The sequence below is a fragment of the Orcinus orca genome, chromosome 4 (assembly GCF_937001465.1).
Source record: "Orcinus orca chromosome 4, mOrcOrc1.1, whole genome shotgun sequence".
Classification (NCBI taxonomy): Eukaryota; Metazoa; Chordata; class Mammalia; order Artiodactyla; family Delphinidae; genus Orcinus; species Orcinus orca.
Window position 1 is genome coordinate 21,923,934 of NC_064562.1, and position 20,882 is coordinate 21,944,815.

A 20,882-nucleotide genomic window follows, 5' to 3' on the forward strand; every position below is an offset into this window, starting at 1 on the left:
GAAAATATGTCACCAGTTAATCTGATGCATCTTTGAAAAACACATTCTCATTTCAGTGTTATTAAAATGTGCCAAAACATGCATTTTAGAATCAAAGAAATACAGTACAAGGTATTTCATAATCTAACAACTTTCCAATTTTAATAGCACATTATTATAAAGTCATTTTGCTTAATGGGCAATTTAATCCTAACTAATTATCACATCAAACTCAATGTCTGAGACAGCACTGGTATGAAGACTGGAGATGTAAGTGGTGCTCCAACTGGAAGAAAAGATGGAAGCACACAGTCCAGTGTTATCCTTGCTACGTGAGAAGAAGCTGAGACCTTTGTCCCTGTGACAGTCCAGCCAGGTTTCCCTACAGTTAAGAAGTGAGCAGCAAGACCCTAGATAGCAAAGATTGACATTCTTATCCATCTTCATTCTTTCCAGCCATAAACTGGATCAAGTACTGAGAGACACATTTCTATACCAACAAAGCCCTGTCTTGAAACCAAGATTATGCATTTCTTCTCTAGTTAAAAATAATTAATAAATCAACTTATTTCATGTAATAAAAGTGCCCACCATTCTTCCACTTTCTGACTCTTGCCCTAATTAATATGACATGACAAAAGATATCAGAGTTAACTTTATGAGAAGACACGGAACAAGGCCTGGATGAGGAGGATCTTGACATGGAATTACTACACCTGTTTTAGGATGCAAAAAAATAATGGTTACTGCCAGAGGTAACTTTTTTTTTTTTTTTGCGGTACATGGGCCTCTCACTGTTGTGGCCTCTCCAGTTGTGGAGCACAGGCTCCAGAAGTGCAGGCTCAGCGGCCATGGCTCACAGGCCCAGCCACTCCACGGCATGTGGGATGTTCCCGGACTGGGGCACGAACCCGTGTCCCCTGCATCAGCAGGCGGACCCTCAACCACTGCGCCACCAGGGAAGCCCCAGAGGTAACTTTTAAAACATCTTGATGGTAGATTCAAACATCTAGAACAGCAGTTCTTTAAATGTGGCCAGGGGACCATATGAGATCCCTGGGAACCTTTCAAGGGGGTTCCTGAGTTCAAAATTATTTTCACAGTAAAGCTAAAACATCATTTGCCTTTTCACTCTTACTCTCTTTTGAGTGTACAGTGGAATTTTCCAGAAGCTATGTGATGTGTAATGACATGGTCATTCTGACAGCTAATGGAATGTGTGCTTGTGTATTCTGGTGTGTTCTACTTCTCTAGCAGAGGTTGAGGGTATGAAGAGGTACATTTCCAGAGATTAACTCAATTTGTTCTCAGTACTACTGTGCTCTTACTAGCTGCCGCTGGTTATTCCTGCTATAATCTCTGTAGCCTCATTACTGTTCAATAAATTCTTATTTTGAATCTCAAAGTTTTCCTTGCAACTTACACAGAAACACAAAAGGACTAGGTACTTTTGTTAACTTGTTTCATGTAATATTCTTAAGTTTTCAAATAAAAACAAATTTTAATTTTAATTGAGACTCACTTAAACAATATTTTATCTCATTCTAAAAGAAAACTTACTTTTAATATGCTTTTCCCTAATTTTTGTCTTAAATTGTTGTCTTAAAATGGGATTAGAAGACTAACATTCTCACCTACAACCACACTGTCTACATTTAAAAGTGCTGAAAAAAATGAAACTGACATATCAGAGAGTCTTCTGACTCAAGGAAGGGAGGAATCTACTCCAAAGAAACTGGGTGAAATGATAAATAAGAAATGAGATTGTGATGAAAGCCATATTGCCCTCCACTTTGTAGATGTTAATAATTTATCTTATTGTATCTTATGCAATGAACACTTAAAAATAATATTTATGGTGCCAGTTACGTTGTAGTATCATTTTGAGACCAATCATTCTAAGTATAAAGAAAAAGGAACTGAATATTTTAAATTTAGACGGATAAACTCTTCAAAAGGCTAACATTCTTTATTACGTTGTAATACATTGTTTTACATCGTATTATAATGTTTTAAAAACTAGCAATGACAAAAAGCACTAGAGTATCTCATAGGGTTGGTTTTCACACTGCATTTGCTGGAGAAGCACACATATTAGCTGAGAGAGTTTTACAATGGGTAACACTGCTGGTGCCATGGCAAATATCAAGGCAGTGCCTCCAAACTGTGCTAGTAGCCACTGTATCCTTCACTTTCATGCATTATTGGAGGGGGGAGCGGGGGGGCAGTTTCACTTCAGGATGTCCTTGATAAAGCAATAAAAATTATTAATTCTATTAAACCCCAACCTTGAGTACACATCACTGTACTAGACTGTATGATGAAATAGGAACTATGAATAAAGCATCACGCACGATGGATGTCTTAAGGAAAAGTATCTGCGCCACAGTTTGAGTTGTAAGCTGAATTAGCCATCTGGTTTATAAAACCTGGTTCTTTTAACTTGAAAGAACTGCCAGACAAACTATGGTTATTCAGACTTGGTGACTTGGTAGACATTTTCTTGAAAATGACTGAAGTGAGTCTTGTCAGTTCAAGGCAAGTAAGTTAAAAATTAGGATTTAGTAAAACTTGTATACACAACCATGAGCTTGACAGCTTCCCAAAAGTCATCAATGGTAATGTTAACAACTTTGAATGTGATTTATATACTAAAATGGTTGAACATTGGAAAACATTTAAAAATCTCTAGACGCCAACATTTTTCAAATAACCAATGCATTATATTACAATAACATATATGGATAAAAAATCCATTATGGGAGGCAAGAAGAACTACAATCCTTCAGCCTGTGGAACAAAAACCACATTCACAGAAAGACAGACAAGATGAAAAGGCACAGGACTATGTACCAGATAAAGGAACAAGATAAAACGCCAGAAAAACAACTAAATGAAGTGGAGATAGGCAACCTTCCAGAAAAAGAATTCAGAATAATGATAGTGAAGATGATCCAGGACCTCGGAAGAAGAATGGAGGCAAAGATCGAAAAGATGCAAGAAATGCTTAACAAAGACCAAGAAGAATTAAAGAACAAACAAACAGAGATGAACAATACAATAACTGAAATGAAACCTACACTAGAAGGAATCAATAGCAGAATAACTGAGGCAGAAGAATGGATAAGAGACCTGGAAGACAGAATGGTGGAATTCAATGCTGTGGAACCGAATAAAGAAAAAAGAATGAAAAGAAATGACGACAGCCTAAGAGACCTCTGGGACAACATTAAACGCAACAACATTCACATTATAGGGGTCCCAGAAGGAGAAGAGAGAGAGAAAGGACCAGAGAAAATATTTGAAGAGACTATAGTCGAAAACTTCCCTAACATGGGAAAGGAAATAGCCACCCAAGTCCAGGAAGCACAGCAAGTCCCATACAGGATAAACCCAAGGAGAAACACGCCAAGACACATAGTAATCAAATTGACAAAAATTAAAGACAAAGAAAAATTATTGAAAGCAACAAGGGAAAAACAACAACATACAAGGGAACTCCCATAAGGTTAACAGCTGATTTCTCAGCAGAAACTCTACAAGCCAGAAGGGAGTGGCATGATACACTTAAAGTGATAAAAGGGAAGAACCTACAACCAAGATTACTCTACCCAGCAGGGATCTCATTCAGATTTGATGGAGAAATCAAAAGCTTTACAGACAAGCAAAAGCTAAGAGAACTCAGCACCACCAAACCAGCACTACAACAAATGCTAAAGGAACTTCTCTAAGTGGGAAACACAAGAGAAGAAAAGGACCTACAAAAACAAACCCAAAACAATTAAGAAAATGGTCACAGGATCATACATATCGATAATTACCTTAAACGTGAATGGATTAAATGCTCCAACCAAAAGACACAGGCTTGCTGAATGGATACAAAAACAAGACCCATATATAGCTGTCTACAAGAGACCCATGTAAGACCTAGGGACACAAACAGACTGAAAGTGAGGGGATGGAAAAAGATATTCCATGCAAATGGAAATCAAAGAAAGCTGCAGGAGCAATACTCATATCAGATAAAATACACTTTAAAATAAACAATGTTACAAGAGACAAGGAAGGACACTACATGATGATCAAGGGCTCAATCCAAGAAGAAGATATAACAATTATAAATATATATGCACCCAACACAGAAGCACCTCAATACATAAGGCAACTGCTAACAGCTATAAAAGAGGAAATCAACAGTAACACAATAATAGTGGGGGACTTTAACACCTCACTTACGCCAATGGACAGATCATCCAAAATGAAAATACATAAGGAAACAGAAGATTTAAATGACACAATACACCAGATAGATTTTATTGATATTTATAGGACATTCCATCCAAAAACAGCAGATTACACTTTCTTCTCAAGTGCACATGGAACATTCTCCAGGATAGATCACATCTTGGGTCACAAATCAAGCCTCAGTAAATTTAAGAAAATTGAAATCATATCAAGCATCTTTTCTGATCACAATGCTATGAGATTAGAAATGAATTACAGGGGAAAAAACGTAAAAAACACAAACACATGGAGGCTAAACAATACACTACTAAATAACCAAGAGATCATGAAGAAATGAAAGAGGAAATCAAAAAATACCTAGAGACAAATGACAATGAAAACATGACGATCCAAAACCTATGGGATGCAGCAAAAGCAGTTCTAAGAGGGAAGTTTATAGCTATACAAGCCTACTTCAAGAAACAAGAAAAATCTCAAGTAAACAATCTAAACTTACACCTAAAGGAACTAGAGACAGAAGAACAAACAAAACCCAAAGTTAGCAGAAGGAAAGAAATCATAAAGATCAGAGCAGAAAAAAATGAAATAGAAACAAAACAATAGCAAAGATCAATAAAACTAAATGCTAGTTCTTTGAGGAGATAAACAAAATTGATAAACCATTAGCCAGACTCACCAAGAAAAAGAGGGAGAGGACTTAAATCAATAAAATTAGATATGAAAAAGGAGAAGTTAGAACAGACGCCTCAGAAATACAAAGCATCCTAACAGACTACTACAAGCAACTCTATGCCAATAAAATGGACAACCTGGAAGAAATGGACAAATTCTTAGAAAGGTGTAACCTTCCAAGACTGAACCAGGAAGAAATAGAAAATATGAACAGACCAATCACAAGCAATGAAATTGAAACTGTGATTAAAAATCATCCAGCAAACAAAAGTCTAGGACCATATGGCTTCACAGGGGAATTCTATCAAACATTTAGAGAAGAACTAACACCCATGTTTCTCAAACTCTTCCAAAAAACTGCAGAGGAAGGAACACTCCCAAACTCATTCTATGAGGCCACCATCACCCTGATACCAAAACCAGACAAAGATACTAAATAAAAGAAAATTACAGACCAATATTACTGATGGATATAGATGCAAAAATCCTCAAGAAATACTAGCAAACAGAATCCAACAACACATTAAAAGGATCACACACCATGATCAAGTGGGATTTATCCCAGGGATGCAAGGATTCTTCAACATACGCAAATCAATCAGTGTGATACACCATATTAACAAATTGAAGAATAAAAACCATATGATCATCTCAATAGATGCAGAAAAAGCTTTTGACAAAATTCAACACCCATTCATGATAAAAACTCTCCATAAAGTGGGCATAGAGGAACCTACCTCAACATAATAAAGGCCATATATGACAAACCCACAGCAAACATCATTCTCAATGGTGAAAAACTGAAAGCATTTCCTCTAAGATCAGGAACGAGACAAGGATGTCCACTCTCACCACTATTATTCAACATAGCTTTGGAAGTCCTAGCCACGGCAATCAGAGAAGAAAAAGAAATAAAAGGAATACAAATTGGAAAAGAAGAAGTAAAACTGTCACTGTTTGCAGATGACATGATACTATACATAGAGAATCCTAAAAATGCCACCAGAAGACTACTAGAGCTAATCAGTGAATTTGGTAAGGTTGCAGGATACAAAATTAATGCACAGAAATCTCTTGCATTCCTATACAGTAATGATGAAAAATCTGAAAGAGAAATTATGGAAACACTCCCATTTACCACTGGAACACAAAGAATAAAATACCTAGGAATAAACCTACCTAGGGGAAAAAAAAAAAAAAACTATGTAGGGAAACAAAAGACCTGTATGCAGAAAACTATAAGACAATGATGAGAGAAATTAAAGATGATACCAACAGATGGAGAGATATACCATGTTCTTGGATTGGAAGAATCAATATTGTGAAAATGACTATACTACCCAATGCAATCTACAGATTCAACGCAATCCCTATCAAATTACCAATGGCATTTTTTATGGAACTAGAACAAATCATCTTAAAATTTGTATGGAGACACAAAAGACCCCGAATAGCCAAAGCAGTCTTGAGGGGAAAAAAAACAGAGCTGGAGGAATCAGACTCCCTGACTTCAGTCTACACTACAAAGCTACAGTAATCAAGACAATATGGTACTGGCACAAAAACAGAAACATAGATCATTGGAACAAGATAGAAAGCCCAGAGATAAACCCACGCACCTATGGTCAACTAATCTATGACAGAGGAGGCAAAGATATACAGTGGAGAAAAGACAGTCTTTCAATAAGTGGTGCTGGGAAAACTGGACAGCTACATGTAAAAGAATGAACTTAGAACACTCCCTAACACCATACACAAAAATAAACTCAAAATGCATTCGAGACCTAAATGTAAGACCAGACACTATAAAACTCTTAGAGGAAAACATAGGAAGAACGCTCTTTGACATAAATCACTGCAAGATCTTTTTTGATCCACCTCCTAGAGTAATGGAAATAAAAAGAAAAATAAACAAACGGGACCTAATGAAACGTCAAAGCTTTTGCACAGCAAAGGAAACCAAAAACAAGATGAAAAGACAACCCTCAGAATGGGAGAAAATATTCGCACACGAATCAACGGACAAAGGATTAATCTCCAAAATATATAAACAGCTCCTGCAGCTCAATATTAAATAAACAAACAACCCAATCCAAAAATGGGCAGAAGATCTAACTAGACATTTCTCCAAAGATGACATACAGATGGCCAAGAAGCACATGAAAAGCTGTTCAACATCACTAATTATTAAAGAAATGCAAGTCAAAACTACAATGAGGTATCACCTCACACCCGTTAGAATGGGCATCATCAGAAAATCTACAAACAACAAATGCTGGAGAGGGTGTGGAGAAAAGGGAACCCTCTTGCACTGTTGGTGGGAATGTAAATTGATACAGCCACTATGGAGAACAGTATGGAGGTTCCTTAAAAAACTAAAAACAGAATTACCATATGATCCAGCAATCCCCCTATGGGGCATATACCCAGAGAAAACCATAATTCAAAAAGACACATACACCACAATGTTCACTGCAGCACTATTTACAATAGCCAGGTCATGGAAGCAACCTAAATGCCCATCGACAGACGAATGGATAAAGAAGTTGTGGTAGGGCTTCTCTGGTGGCGCAGTGGTTGAGAGTCCACCTGCCGATGCAGGGGACGCGGGTTCGTGCCCCGGTCCAGGAAGATCCCACATGCCGTGAAGCAGCTGGGCCCGTGAGCCATGGTCACTGAGCCTGTGCGTCTGGAGCCTGTGCTCCGCAACGGGAGAGGCCACAACAGTGAGAGGCCCACGTACCGCAAAAAAAAAAAAAGAAGTTGTGGTACATATATACAATGGAATACTACTCAGCCATATAAAGGAACGAAACTGGGTCTTTTTTTTTTTTTTTTTTTTTGGTACGTGGGCATCTCACTGTTGTGGCCTCTCCCGTTGTGGAGCACAGACTCCGGATGCACAGGCTCAGCGACCATGGCTCACGGGCCCAGCCACTCCGCTCATGTGGGATCTTCCCGGACCGGGGCACGAACCCGTGTCCCATGCATCAACAGACGGACTCTCAACCACTGCACCACCTGGGAAGCCCATGGGTCATTTTTTGAGATGTGGATGGATCTGAAGACTAATACAGAGTGAAGTAAGTCAGAAAGAGAAAAACAAATATCATATATTAATGCATGTATATGGAACCTAGAAAAAATGGTACTGATGAACCAGTTTGCAGGGCAGAAGCTGAGACACAGATGTAGAGGAGAAACATGTGGACACCAAGGGGGGAAAACCGCAGTGGGGTGGGGATGGTGGGGTGCTGAATTGGGCAATTGGGATTGACATGTATACACTGATGTGTATGAAATTGATGACTAATAAGAACATGCAGTATAAAAAAAAACAAAACAAACAAAAGAAAACAACTAATACTAAACTTTCTTTGGGTTATTTGTATGGAAATATGTTAATATAAATGTTTCCGACATTACATGAAATTTCTAAAAATCTTATATGTTCTGGTATAATGTTATAAGTCATAATTCTAGTTATTACTTTAAAATGTATATCTCAGAAATAACTAAATTTCCTTGTCAATTGCATTATTATGAACTTTCATCAAATCTTTAACCGTGGTCATTTTTAAGTCTTTTGTCATTTACAGACAGTTCTGGGTGTACTCTGATGCTTTCACAAAAATGTTCCTATAAAAGGGTTTCATCTTCAAGGAATTCATGGAAAAGACTCTGACAAGTACAGGTTTCTGGTAACTGACTATACTGCTGAACTGAATGAATAAGCATTTTCAGAACTCTAATGGAAACCTGATGAACTCATAAAAGTGCTAACAAAAGATCAAGATGAAAAAAAATTAATTACATGCAACTGAGTGAACTGATGAGCATGATTATAATTTTTGTGAGTTTCTGTTTGAATAAAAAAAAAAATCCCACAAGGACTCAGAGGCAAAAAATATACAAATCAATTTTCACTGCAAAGTAAAGGAGCTGTTACAGTGGAGGATTACTGGACTGAATGTCAATATTATGACATTGTATGAGTGTGTTTCGTGTTTGGTAATTGCAATCACTGTTGCTTTTGCTGTGGTCATCCATTTACAATGCTTGCTGTCAGTTTATTTATCTCTTGTAAAAATAAAATACAGTGTGTGTGGGAAAAAAAATCCATTATGAAGAGAATGGTCTCAGACCATACACAAAAATAGACTCAAAATGGCTTACATACTTAACTATAAGACATGACACCATTAAACTCCTAGAAGAGAACATAGGCAAAACATTCTCTGACATATATCATACCAATGTTTTCTTAGGTCAGTCTCCCAAGGCAATAGAAATAAAAGCAAAAATAAACAAATGGGACCTAATCAAACTTACAGGCTTCTGCACAGCAAAGGAAACCATAAACAAAATAAGAAGACAACCTATGGACTGGGAGAAAATATTTACAAATGATGCAACTGACAAGGGATTAATCTCCAAAATTCACAAACAGCTCATGTGGCTCAATATCAGAAAAAACAAATAACCCCATCTAAAGATAGGCAGAAGATATAAATAGGCATTTTCCAAAGAAGACATACTGATGGCCAACAGGAACGTGAAAAGATGCTCAGCATTACTAATTATTAGAGAAACGCAAATCAAAACTGCAAGATACCACCTCACACCAGTCAGAATGGCCATTATTAAAAAGTCTACAAATAACAAATGTTAGAGACGGTGTGGAGAAAAGGGAACCCTCCTGTACTGTTGGTGGGAATGTAAATTGGTGCAGCCACTATGGAAAACAGTATGGCGTTTCCTCAAAAACCTGAAAATAGAGTTGCCATATGATACAGCAATCCCACTCCTAGGCATATATCCAGACAAAACTATAATTCAAAAAGACACATGCACCCTTATATTCATAACAGCACTATTCATAATAGCCAAGACATGGAAACAACCTAAATGTCCATCGACAGAAGAATGGATAAAGAAGATGTGGTACATGTATACAATGGAATACTACTCGGCCATAAAAAAGAACAAAATAATTTGTGGCATTTGCCCATTTGTGGCAACATGGATGGACCTAGAGATTATCATATTAAGTGAAGTAAGTCAAAAAGAGAAAGACAAATACCATATGATATCACTTACATGTGGAATCTAAAATGTAATACAAATGAACTTATCTATGAAACAGAAACAGACTCAACCAGACAGAGTGGTTGCCAAGCAGAGGGGGAAGGGATGGAGTGGAATTTGGGGTTAGCAGATGCAAACTACTATATATAGAATGGATAAATAACAAGGTCCTACTGTATAGTACAGGGAACTATATTCAATATCCTGTGATAAACTATAATGGAAAAGAATATTAAAAAAGAATATATATATATATGTATAACTGAATCACTTTGCCATACAGCAGAAATTAACACAACATTGTAAATGAACTATATGCTTCAATTTAAAAAAATAAAAATCCATTACGAGTGCAAGATATACCAATAGATTTTAATGCAACGGAGTATAAACAGCTCATCAAAATGGTTTTAGGCTCCACATTGCAACTAACCTTTAAGAAACTACCACTTGTTAAGTTCTAGTGCAGTACCAAAAAATACCTACAATTACCTGAAAAGGCTATTAAGATACTCCTCTCTTTTCCAACTATGCTATCTGTGTGAGGCCAGAATTTCTTCATATATTTCAACAAAAACAATATATTGCAAATTAATTGAAAGTAGAAGAAAATGAGAATCCAGCTGTCTACTAATAAGCAAGACATTAGACATGTAAAACAATCATTATTCTCACTAAATTTTTTTATTCTATAAATATATTTACTTTTAATAAAATGACATATATTAACATGTCATGGGTTTAGTATTGTGAGTTGAAATGAATAAATAAAGATTTAAACCTCTGCTTTAATATTTACCCCAAAACAAAAGCACTTTAGGGTCCTCAATAATTTTTAAGAATATGAAGCAGTTGAGTCCAAAAAATTTTGAGCATCACTAATCGAGAAAAGAGAACTCACTTATTTCTTTATATCCATTAATGCTACAAATAGTATTAATGATAAAACACATCTTCTAACATAGTTTTTCATTTCTGTGCAAATTTTCTCATGAAAAGACAGCTATCCCTAGCTCCCAGTTCCTACAATAACAATTTTATGACCCCAGTCAAAGTAAACCCTAACCCACCTGACAGCGCCTCCGCCTCCAAGGTGAAGCAGTAATTACCAGGCACGTTTCCCTCTGCACATTCTTTGAGAGGTTAAAGGCTGGTCTGTCTATGATTAGTGTCAGTAAAACCATGTCCTCTGGCAATATTGACAGGTAACATAAAAGCCTTCTTCTACAGCAAGTGATTTTATCTCAGAGAAAATAATGGGCTCTGAGAAAGGTTTCTTGAAAAGACGCCTGAGTAACACATTGACAATCAGAGTGAATATACTATCTCCCTACAAAATCAAAAATATTTTAAACAGCTCAACAAAGTAAGTTACTGTCTAAAAGTAGAAGAGGGTCTAAATATCTAAGAACCTAAATGTGTAAGTCAAGCAGTTTGAATTTAAAAAATTTTTCATTTCCAAACTTTTCTATCTAATGTTGAAGGTTCTATTAGCAAGTCACTAAATTACTTTTTAAATTAGCTTCATGATCTCATTTTTAAAATAGAAGGATTAACTTTAAAAGTACAGGATAGCTGAACACATTTTTTTAGACAAGAGTTAGGAATATCTTAACTAAAGGGCTTAAGAGGTTTGTGACTAAGTAAATACCATATACTTATACTTCTCAAATTTCTTTCTCTGGCAGACCAGACAGATGATGACGTAATGAAGCATTGATTCATAAACTGAGTATTACTTCTCAGCTGTCTATAGTCAACTACTTAAAAAGCTGTCATAGTATCACTACATTTTCAAAAGAATAAGTTTCTTCTTTTTTAAAAAAATAACTTATTTCTAAACATTGGCAAGTGTTAACTGAAATATTTTTCAAATAATTTTCATGCACTTCCAAAGTACACTTTCTAAAACAATTTCATCTCTACTGTCATGCATTTTTAGTGACAACCAACCCCACATTTCTGTCTGCTCTGAAAGTCCTCTAACATGCAGAAATACTGAGAAAACTGGTGCTGGATCTCCACAAAGAGCTCTCCTCAAACAGACCTGCACAAGAAGATGCAAGAGTGGCTCTCCTTGTTGTGACCTAGAAGTCTGCAGACAGCAGCACAACCATAAGTTAACAGATTAAAGTTCACATCAGCATAGTTACCTGATTGATATCTTTGTAGCCAGATGTATATTTCGTGTATCTGACACTAGATAGGATCACTTTTTAACATACCCCTCTTCTATATGACAAAACTATTTTCAGTAATAATAATGAAATAAAATGAATAATGATAGTGGCCAGAAAAAATGCAGACACTGAAAGTTCTCTTGTATTTAACTCCATATGAATAATCACACCGTTTTTTAAGTAAAATAAATGTTAGAGTATAAAAAAGGAAGAAGTACTGGATTCATGAATTTGATTATATTAATTTTTTTTAAAAAGAAACTAACATCTACATATTGGTTTGTTATAGTAATGGATAATATTTGCTAATTTGAGCCTTAACTTCTCAAAATGTCAAGAACCTTGTCAAGGGCTTCCCTGGTGGCGCAGTGGTTGAGAGTCCGCCTGCCGATGCAGGGAACACGGGTTCGTGCCCCGGTCCGGGAAGATCCCACATGCCACGGAGTGGCTGGGCCCATGAGCCATGGCCGCTGAGCCTGCACGTCCGGAGCCTGTGCTCCGCAACGGGAGAGGCCACAACAGTGAGAGGCCCGCGTACTGCAAAAACAAAAAAAAGGAATATAGCCAGATTTGTCAATCTATCCTTGAATAATTGATGGAAAAACACCTTTTATTAATTTTAATTTAGAAATATTCTTTCAAATAAAGCCAAAGATATACAATATTTTGGGAAGGTATTAGATAAAAAGATAAGTCTGCCAGAGATTCATAAAAATTCCTCTTCACATTAAATTCCAAAAAAAGCTTAAGTATCCATGTCCGTTTCCTTGAGATCCATTCAAACTGCTTACAAATGCCCCTGGGTTCAAAATTTCTCCACTTCTCAAGTATTTCTTCTGCAAAATCAGAGAAAATGGCTGAATGATAGTGAACACAGATATATGATCCATTGCTTTAGAGCAAATCTCCAGCTCTTGGTGAAAACGGTTGGTATATTCAACATTGCTATTTTGATTTCTTCAGGCAACATAAGATCAGCATCTCCTGTTGTTTCTCCTGGCACTCTTCTTCAAATTTTTATTCTTTTTTTTTTTTTCTATGTAAATGTCCATTTCCTTACTGTTTGTTTTTGAAAAATGAATAGCCTTCAAAATTTCTGTGCACTTATCTTCAAAGACGAGTTTTAAAAGCTTGGAATTTCACTGTACATTGCTCAAAGCATATATATTTGTATCTGATTAACCTCATCTAAAATTCTACACTAAGGAGAGGGGAAAAAAAAAAAAGATAATTCAGACGAGAAAACCCACACTAGCAGAGAACAAAATCTGAGCTGATTCACACATGTCCACATTTGCTTTGGCTCACACAGGACTTCAAAGTTGAGATTAGCTTTTCAAAATTTAGCTTTATGGTGCCATAGCTTCATAATGAGCATTTCTTTTGTCTAGGAAAGACTTTCTGCAGCTTTTTCCAATGATGAGGTGAGATTAAAAAGAATGAATAAAATTTTTCCAAACTTCCAGAAAATGTCACACATGAACAAATGTTTCCAAAACAGCAAATTCTGCAAGGTTCAAAGAATGATTTTCAGGAGGCAGAAAAAGTATATAGGATTAATCTCTTTGATTTTTGTATGAACTCCACTGTGAATACTGGCCACATACGCAGTACTCCTATAGAGTTGACCACAACAGAGGTTTAGAAAACCTCTAAACCTTTAGAAACAACCTCCTGTTGTTTCAAGATATCTTCTGTGAGTACGGAGGCAGTCTTTCCAGAAATAAAAGAATGACTTCTGTATTTCAGTTGTACCACCTTCTCTACAGACCTATATGATTAAGTCACACAGTTGATCTCTGTATGAAGCATCTGGAGTGCTATCAAAAAGATTTCCAAGGTACTTTGGGGTTTTTTAATATCTGCCGCTACTAAAGCATATCACTGGTGTCATGTTTTACTTTGATTCTTTAGTTTTAAAACAATTATCAAGTAAAAGAAGAATAAATTTCAACTCTGAAGGTATTAAAATTAGTAAAAGATTTCATATATGAACCCAAATATGCACTTACCAAGCAAAATATTGCATATCAACACATCATAGTTAACACTTTTCTCTATTTCAAGTTTTTTTAAATAACAAGTTTTTTAGAGCAGTTTAGGGTTCATAGCAAAAGTGAGCGGAAGGTACAAAGATTACCCCCGACCCTACACATGAATATCCACCCCCATCATCAACATCCCCCACCACAGTGGTACATTTGTTACAATCAATGAACCTATACTGACACCTCATAATCACCCTAAGTCCACAGTTTACCTTAGGGTTCACTCACAGTGTTGCACATTCTATGAGTTTGGACAAACATATTATAGCATGTATCCATCACTATGGTATTAGAGTAGTTTCACTGTCCTAAAAATCCTCTGTGCTCTGCCTATTCATCACTCCCTCTTCCTCCCGACCCTCGGCAACTACTGATCTTTTAAATGTCTCCGTAGTTTTGTCTTTTCCAGAATATCACATACTTGGAATCATTTACAGATTGGCTTCTTTCACTTAGTGATATGCATTTAAGGTTCCTCCATGTCTCTTCATGGCTTGATAGCTCATTTCTTTTCAGTGCTGAGTAATATTCTATTGTCTGGATAGACCACAGTTTATTACTTTATCTACTTAAGGACACCTTGGTTGCTTCCAAGTTTTGGCAATTAGAAATAAAGCTGCTATAAACATTTATGTGCAAGTTTTTGTGTGGACATAAGTTTCCAACTTCTTTGGGTAAATACTGAGCAGCTTGATTGCTGGATCATATGGTAAGAGTATGTTTAGTTTTGTAAGAAACTACTAAACTATCTTCCGAAGTGACTGACTGTACCATTGGACACGCCCACCAGCAATGAATGACAGCTGCTGTTGCTCTACATCCTCACCAGCATTTGTAATTGTCAGTGTTCCAAAGTCTGTCCATTCTTATAGATGGTAGTGTTATCTCATTGTTGTTTTAATTTGTATTTCCCTGACGACATACGATGTGGGGTATCTTTCCACATGCTTATTTGCTATCTGTATCTCTTCTCTGGTGAGATGTCTGTTAAATGTTTGACCCATTTTTTAATTGGGTTATCTGTTTTCTTATTGTTGAGTTTTAAGAGTTCTTTACGTATTTTGTTTAACAGATATGTCTCTTGCAAATATTTTCTCCCATCCGTGACTTGTCTTCTCATTCTCTTAACGTTGTCTTTGGCAAAGCAGAAGTCTTTAACTTTAATAAAATCCAGCTTATCAATTATTTCTTTCCATTTAAAATTTTAAGCATAAAAATAAGAACTCTAAGAGGTCACAATGAAGTAACTCAGGTTAAGTTTCTTCTTTTTTATAACTACTGTGCTACTGTTTCTAATCTACTTTTAAATGCAAGAATATGTAATAAGACAGGGACTAGGGACATGAAGTATGCCCAAAACAAGTTTAAACAATTCCAAACTGTTATGAACATACTTTCAAAATGACTGTATGAAGCTAAGTCCCCATGAGCCTGGGGACAACCATATAAAAGTTCTCCAAATTCACTTCCATGTAGAATATAATATTTATTAGAGGGTTAATAATAAAAATATGCTACGTTGACGCCTACACATATGGTATTAAAACTCAAGTACAATTGCACACATGGGTAAAACAGACCAACAAAAGATTTTGGGGGGAGGAATATTTTATCACTGATGTTGCACAGAATTGCCAGAACATACTACTAATAAAAGACAGGCCACCTGTCGTCTACACACAATGCAACCACTTGCTGCCTACACCCAATGCTAACTGCTCCCATAGCCCACTCTGGGTAAGCCACTGCCTGTAGCCATTTTGGAAATGTTTAACTTTGACAGGGAGAAAGATAAAAGAAAGGTGTACTGAGTTGAGCAGTGTTTCCTCAAAATACATGTCATTCAGAAACTCAGAATGTGACCTTATTTGGAAATACGGTCTTTGAACATGCAGTTAGTTAAGTTAAAATGAGGTCATACCAAATTAGGGTGGGCCCTAATCCAGTGGCTAGTACCCTTATAAGAAAAGCAGAGGGACTTCCCTGGTGGTGCAGTGGTTAAGAATCTGCCTGTCAATGCAGGGGACACAGTGCAATCGCTGGTCCGGGAAGATCCCACATGCCACGGAGTAACTAAGCCCATGAGCCACAACTAATGAGCCTGCGCTCTAGAGCCCGCGAGTCACAACTACTGAAGCCCGCGTGCCTAGAGCCCGTGCTCCGCAACAAGAGAAGCCACCGTAGTGAGAAGCCCACGCACTACAGCGAAGAGTAGCCCCCGCTCACCGCAACTAGAGAAAAGCCCACGCTCAGCAACGAAGATCCAATGCAGCCAAATATAAATAACTTAAATTAAATTATCAAAAAGAAGGAATGATTAATTTATTGGTCTGAAGGGGTGATAATGAGATACAGCTAATTGAGAAAAAAAAAGAAAAGAAAAGCAGAGGCACACACAGGGAAAAGGCCATATGACGACAGAGGCAGAGACTGGAGTGATGCACCCACAAGCCAAGAAATGCCAAGGACTGGCAGTAACTACCAGAAGCTAGAGGAGACGAGGAAGGATCCTCCCCTGAAAACTTCAGAAGGAACATGGCCCTACCAAAACCTTGATTTTGGACTTCCAGCCTTCAAAATTGTGAGAAAATAAATTATTTTTATCTTAAGCTACTCATTTGTTATGGCTGTCCTAGGAAACCTGGGAAATACAGAAGGAAACACACTCCACATCTCTGTGGACCCTCAGTATGGATCAAAAGTACAGAAGTGGTCAGAAATACACCTTGATTATTCTGAATTCCATATTTTTTGGCTATGTGCTTTTAAGGTCTTGAGAGAGCCAAGAGTAGCACTTTGAAAGAGGAAGTGGCACTGGGACCTCACTTTGAAAGAGGAAGTGGCACTGGGACCTCTTTCTGCCCTGTGCATATTGCAAAGATGAAACTGGGAACTCAAGAAACAAAGAACAAAGTGAAGTTTTTAAAAAACAAAACAGTAAAGGAAATCTCCATTATTTTTCTAATTGTAATAGCTAGGGGCAATCTTTTACCTCTTCTGGCTTGGGAACTGTGCAATATAATTTCTGATTGTGGAATACATATGATTACATTTTTTTTCTTTCCCTACAGTAATTTAATTGGAGAATCTTGATGCCAGGTCAAATATAAACAGCAACTACCTTCTTTTGCTTTCAGCAAAAAGATTTACCTCATATAGGGAATACTTGGAAGAGTCTTACAAAGTAAGTTGTGCTAAAGTGAAATATCAACTAAGTGATTTCCTAGTTTTCCAGAAAGGTAAACCATAACAGTCATTCCAAAATATTTATTATGCCTTTAACACACATACTACCTAGGCAATTCAATACAATCAATTAGTAGAATACAAATATTCAATTAGAGCAGAAAATGGCAAAAACAGCCATGGGGAGGAGTTTCCTTTTTATTCCATTTACCCAGAGTAGTCTCTCCCACTACCATTTAGACACAAAACTTCCTTTTGGGTTAAAAAATCAAGTTGGTTTCCTAAACTGATAAAGCCACAACTCTCCCAGACTCACGTTCTAAGGTCCCTCTTGAAATAGCTTGCTTGACAGACTTTATAATATCCCAACATTTGCTTTTATTTTTTTATTTTATTTTATTTTATTTTATTTTATTTTTGCGGTACGCGGGCCTCTCACTGTTGTGGCCTCTCCCGTTGCAGAGCACAGGCTCCGGACGCGCAGGCTCGGCGGCCCTGGCTCACGGGCCCAGCCGCTCCGCGGCATGTGGGATCCTCCCGGACCGGGGCACGAACCCGCGTCCCCTGCATCGGCAGGCGGACGCTCAACCACTGCGCCACCAGGGAAGCCCTAATTTATTTATTTTTGAAGTACTCATTAATTATCTCCCCTCATACTTAAACCATTTGCTCCGAAGTTACTCCTTTTAACAACACCAACAAAAATCTCAGTCATCAAGATATTCTTTCCCGTCCAAAAGCAGTAGAGTCAGCACTTTCCCTTCCCCACATCACCTGCATTCTTTTTATGACCCAGTACATCTCTGCCTGCATGGGCTGCAACCAAAATCTGTAACTTCCCCAAGGCGTTCCGTCAGAGACTGTGCTGTCGTCTTCTGACGTGCCCAGTCAACAAAAAATTAAAACGCATACGTCTAACGTCGATGGAAGACAGGCAAGAAAGATATAAACCTAGCAATATGGATTTCAGTGAGATACTTTAAAAACAGAAATATTTTTGCATAAAGCAAGCCCAGGATAACAATGAAACCATCAGGAAACATGAGCAGTAGAGAGCAGATAGGGAGAGGCCAGTGATGAGGGAAAAATTCCCTCTGACACAGTACCGAGTGTTAGCGAACATGGGAGCATGCAGAGTAAAGGTGAAATACAAACATTTTGGAAAACAATTTAGCATTCTCTGTAAAAGCTGAACCCATGCCTACCCTATGATCCAGCAATCCCACTCCAGCAGGAATGCTGCTGGGGGCACATGTGCTCCGAGTGTCATACGATAAAGTTCATGGCAGCATTATCCGGGAAAGCCAAAACTGGAAACTACCCAAATTCAACAGCAGAATGTGTAATACAATGAAACAGTACAAAGCAATGTAAGTAAACAAACTACAGCTACACACCACAACATATCTAAATGTCACAAATATAATGTTGAGCCAAATTAGCCAGTCATAAAAGAATATAAACTATGTGGTTCTATGTACATAAAATTTAAAAACAGGCAAAAATAGAATATAGTGTTATAAGTCAGGACAGTGGATCTTCGGGAAGGAAAGGGGGCAGTGATTGGGGAAGCTCGCACAGTGGGGAAGCTCTGAGGTGCTAGTAATGCTCCTGTTTCTGGATCAGGATGACAGTCACGTGAGTGTTCATTTTCTGATCATTCGTTAAGTGTTCCATTTATGTTCTGGTTTTTTTCTCTTGTGTGTTATACTACACAATAAATAAATAAAAAGAAACCCCAGTCTGACACATTCCCACCAACTAAAGGCTGGAAAGAAATCAAACTGAGAGATTCCCGCCAGGAAACAGATACTGATGGCACATAGCAGTTGAATTTCTTGCTTGCTGAAACACTGGCAGGTCTGAAAACATTAAGAAATTCGGGACTGCCAAGAAACTGAATTCCCTGGAAGACCTACCCTGGATGGAAACAAAGGTGAATTAGGTATCAGCTCTCTTACCAAATTTGGCAATAACCTATACTTTTAATCTAAATTTCAAAAGCAAACATTGATTCCTGAAACTTGCAAAACAGCTCAAATTTTTAAAGCATCCTGGTTTCCTCTTTTGAGCAATCATGGAAGTGCAGGGAGGCACAAGAGATCATTCAATCCAACCTCTACCATCCCAGTCAAGTGGACAAATAGACAAACACTCTTTAGAGTTCCCACTGCAAATGAATTCTGAGATGTTCCTCAGTTACCTGTTCTAGAATAAACAACCTTGACTAGGGCATAGCCTCTCCTGAGAGTAACCTTGATCTTATATGCTCCACTTCAAGCTCTCGTCCTGCCCCACACCTAAATGAAAAAATACCATAGGGCTTCCCTGGTGGCGCAGTGGTTGAGAGTCCGCCTGCCGATGCTAGGGGACGCAGGTTCGTGCCCCGGTCCGGGAAGATCCCACATGCCGCGGAGTGGCTGGGCCCGTGAGCCATGGCGGCTGAGCCTGCGCATCCGGAGCCTGTGCTCCACAACGGGAGAAGTCACAACAGTGAGAGGCCCGCGTACCGCAAAAAAAAAAACACAGTAGGAGAATATTTATAAATAAAATAATGTGCAAAGTCTGGTCCATTAAAAAATATAAATATACACATGCCAGAAGCTTTTGAATGAAAATAACTATTACTACTAATTACCTCTGAGTGGTGGGGTTGCAGAAGTTTTGTTGGTTTCTTCCTTTCCTACAAAGATCTGTATTGCTATTTTAACAAGAAATATACTTTTTTTTCACAAATAAAGTATTTGCTTACCTTAGCTGATTTTTCAAAACTTAAGCCTCCATCCAGCTTAAAAAGAACTGTCATGTTGTACCCAGTCTGGTTTCCATGTCCATGAGGCCACCAAGTTTCTATAGTAACACTCTTTTAAAAAATAATATATCAGTCTAAGTAATCTGTGGCATATTTTCAGCAAAATAATATAGTAATTCAGAGCATCACATCAATTTCTCATAGACAAGCACAGAGCAATATAAATCTCTCTCCTTGTATTATGCCAAATTATACCAATCCATAGATAATATTTAAAAATCAACATGCTAGGAGCATGGATTAATATACCAGAAGGGAAGGGAAATAACAAAATAACATGGGCATTCAGAAAAACAGCTCTTCCCATTGCAACACTCAGCTAACATGTATTCTACATTCTTAACATTTAGAATTGGACTTTGAGGTTAACTCTTCTTTCAAGCCCAGAACTAGAAAAGCATTTTGAGTTCTTACTTTATCTGAACAGTTACTGAATGCTGATTTGCTCTATCCTTTTCAGCTCACAATTGTCAATTAGAGGAATAAGGAAAGGTAAAATCCAGTTCACTTCTACTTACGAACGATCATAAGTTTAGAATTAGAATTCTGTGTGTAGAATAAGTACCAATATTCAAAATAGTTTACAAATACCAAAAATAATCACAGCATTGAAGTATGATGCTTCGAATGTATTTTGGATTTAGGATACTCCAAATACTGCAAAAAAATTAA

General features: G+C 37.4%; 1 protein-coding gene across 9 annotated transcripts in view; it reads right to left on the reverse strand.

Annotated features, from left to right (window-relative positions):
* The window catches only part of MANBA (mannosidase beta), a 144,897-nt gene that overhangs the window by 100,108 nt on the left and 23,907 nt on the right, over window positions 1-20,882 (reverse strand). For all 9 annotated transcript variants that reach the window (XR_007476922.1, XR_007476923.1, XR_007476921.1 and 6 more), the window contains exon 7: window positions 20,151-20,261. Coding sequence is in view for 1 of the 9 variants with exons in the window: in XM_004263572.4 (XP_004263620.2) it covers window positions 20,151-20,261 (111 nt within the window). In the remaining 8 variants the exon portion in view is untranslated. The remainder of the gene's footprint in view (window positions 1-20,150; window positions 20,262-20,882) is intronic.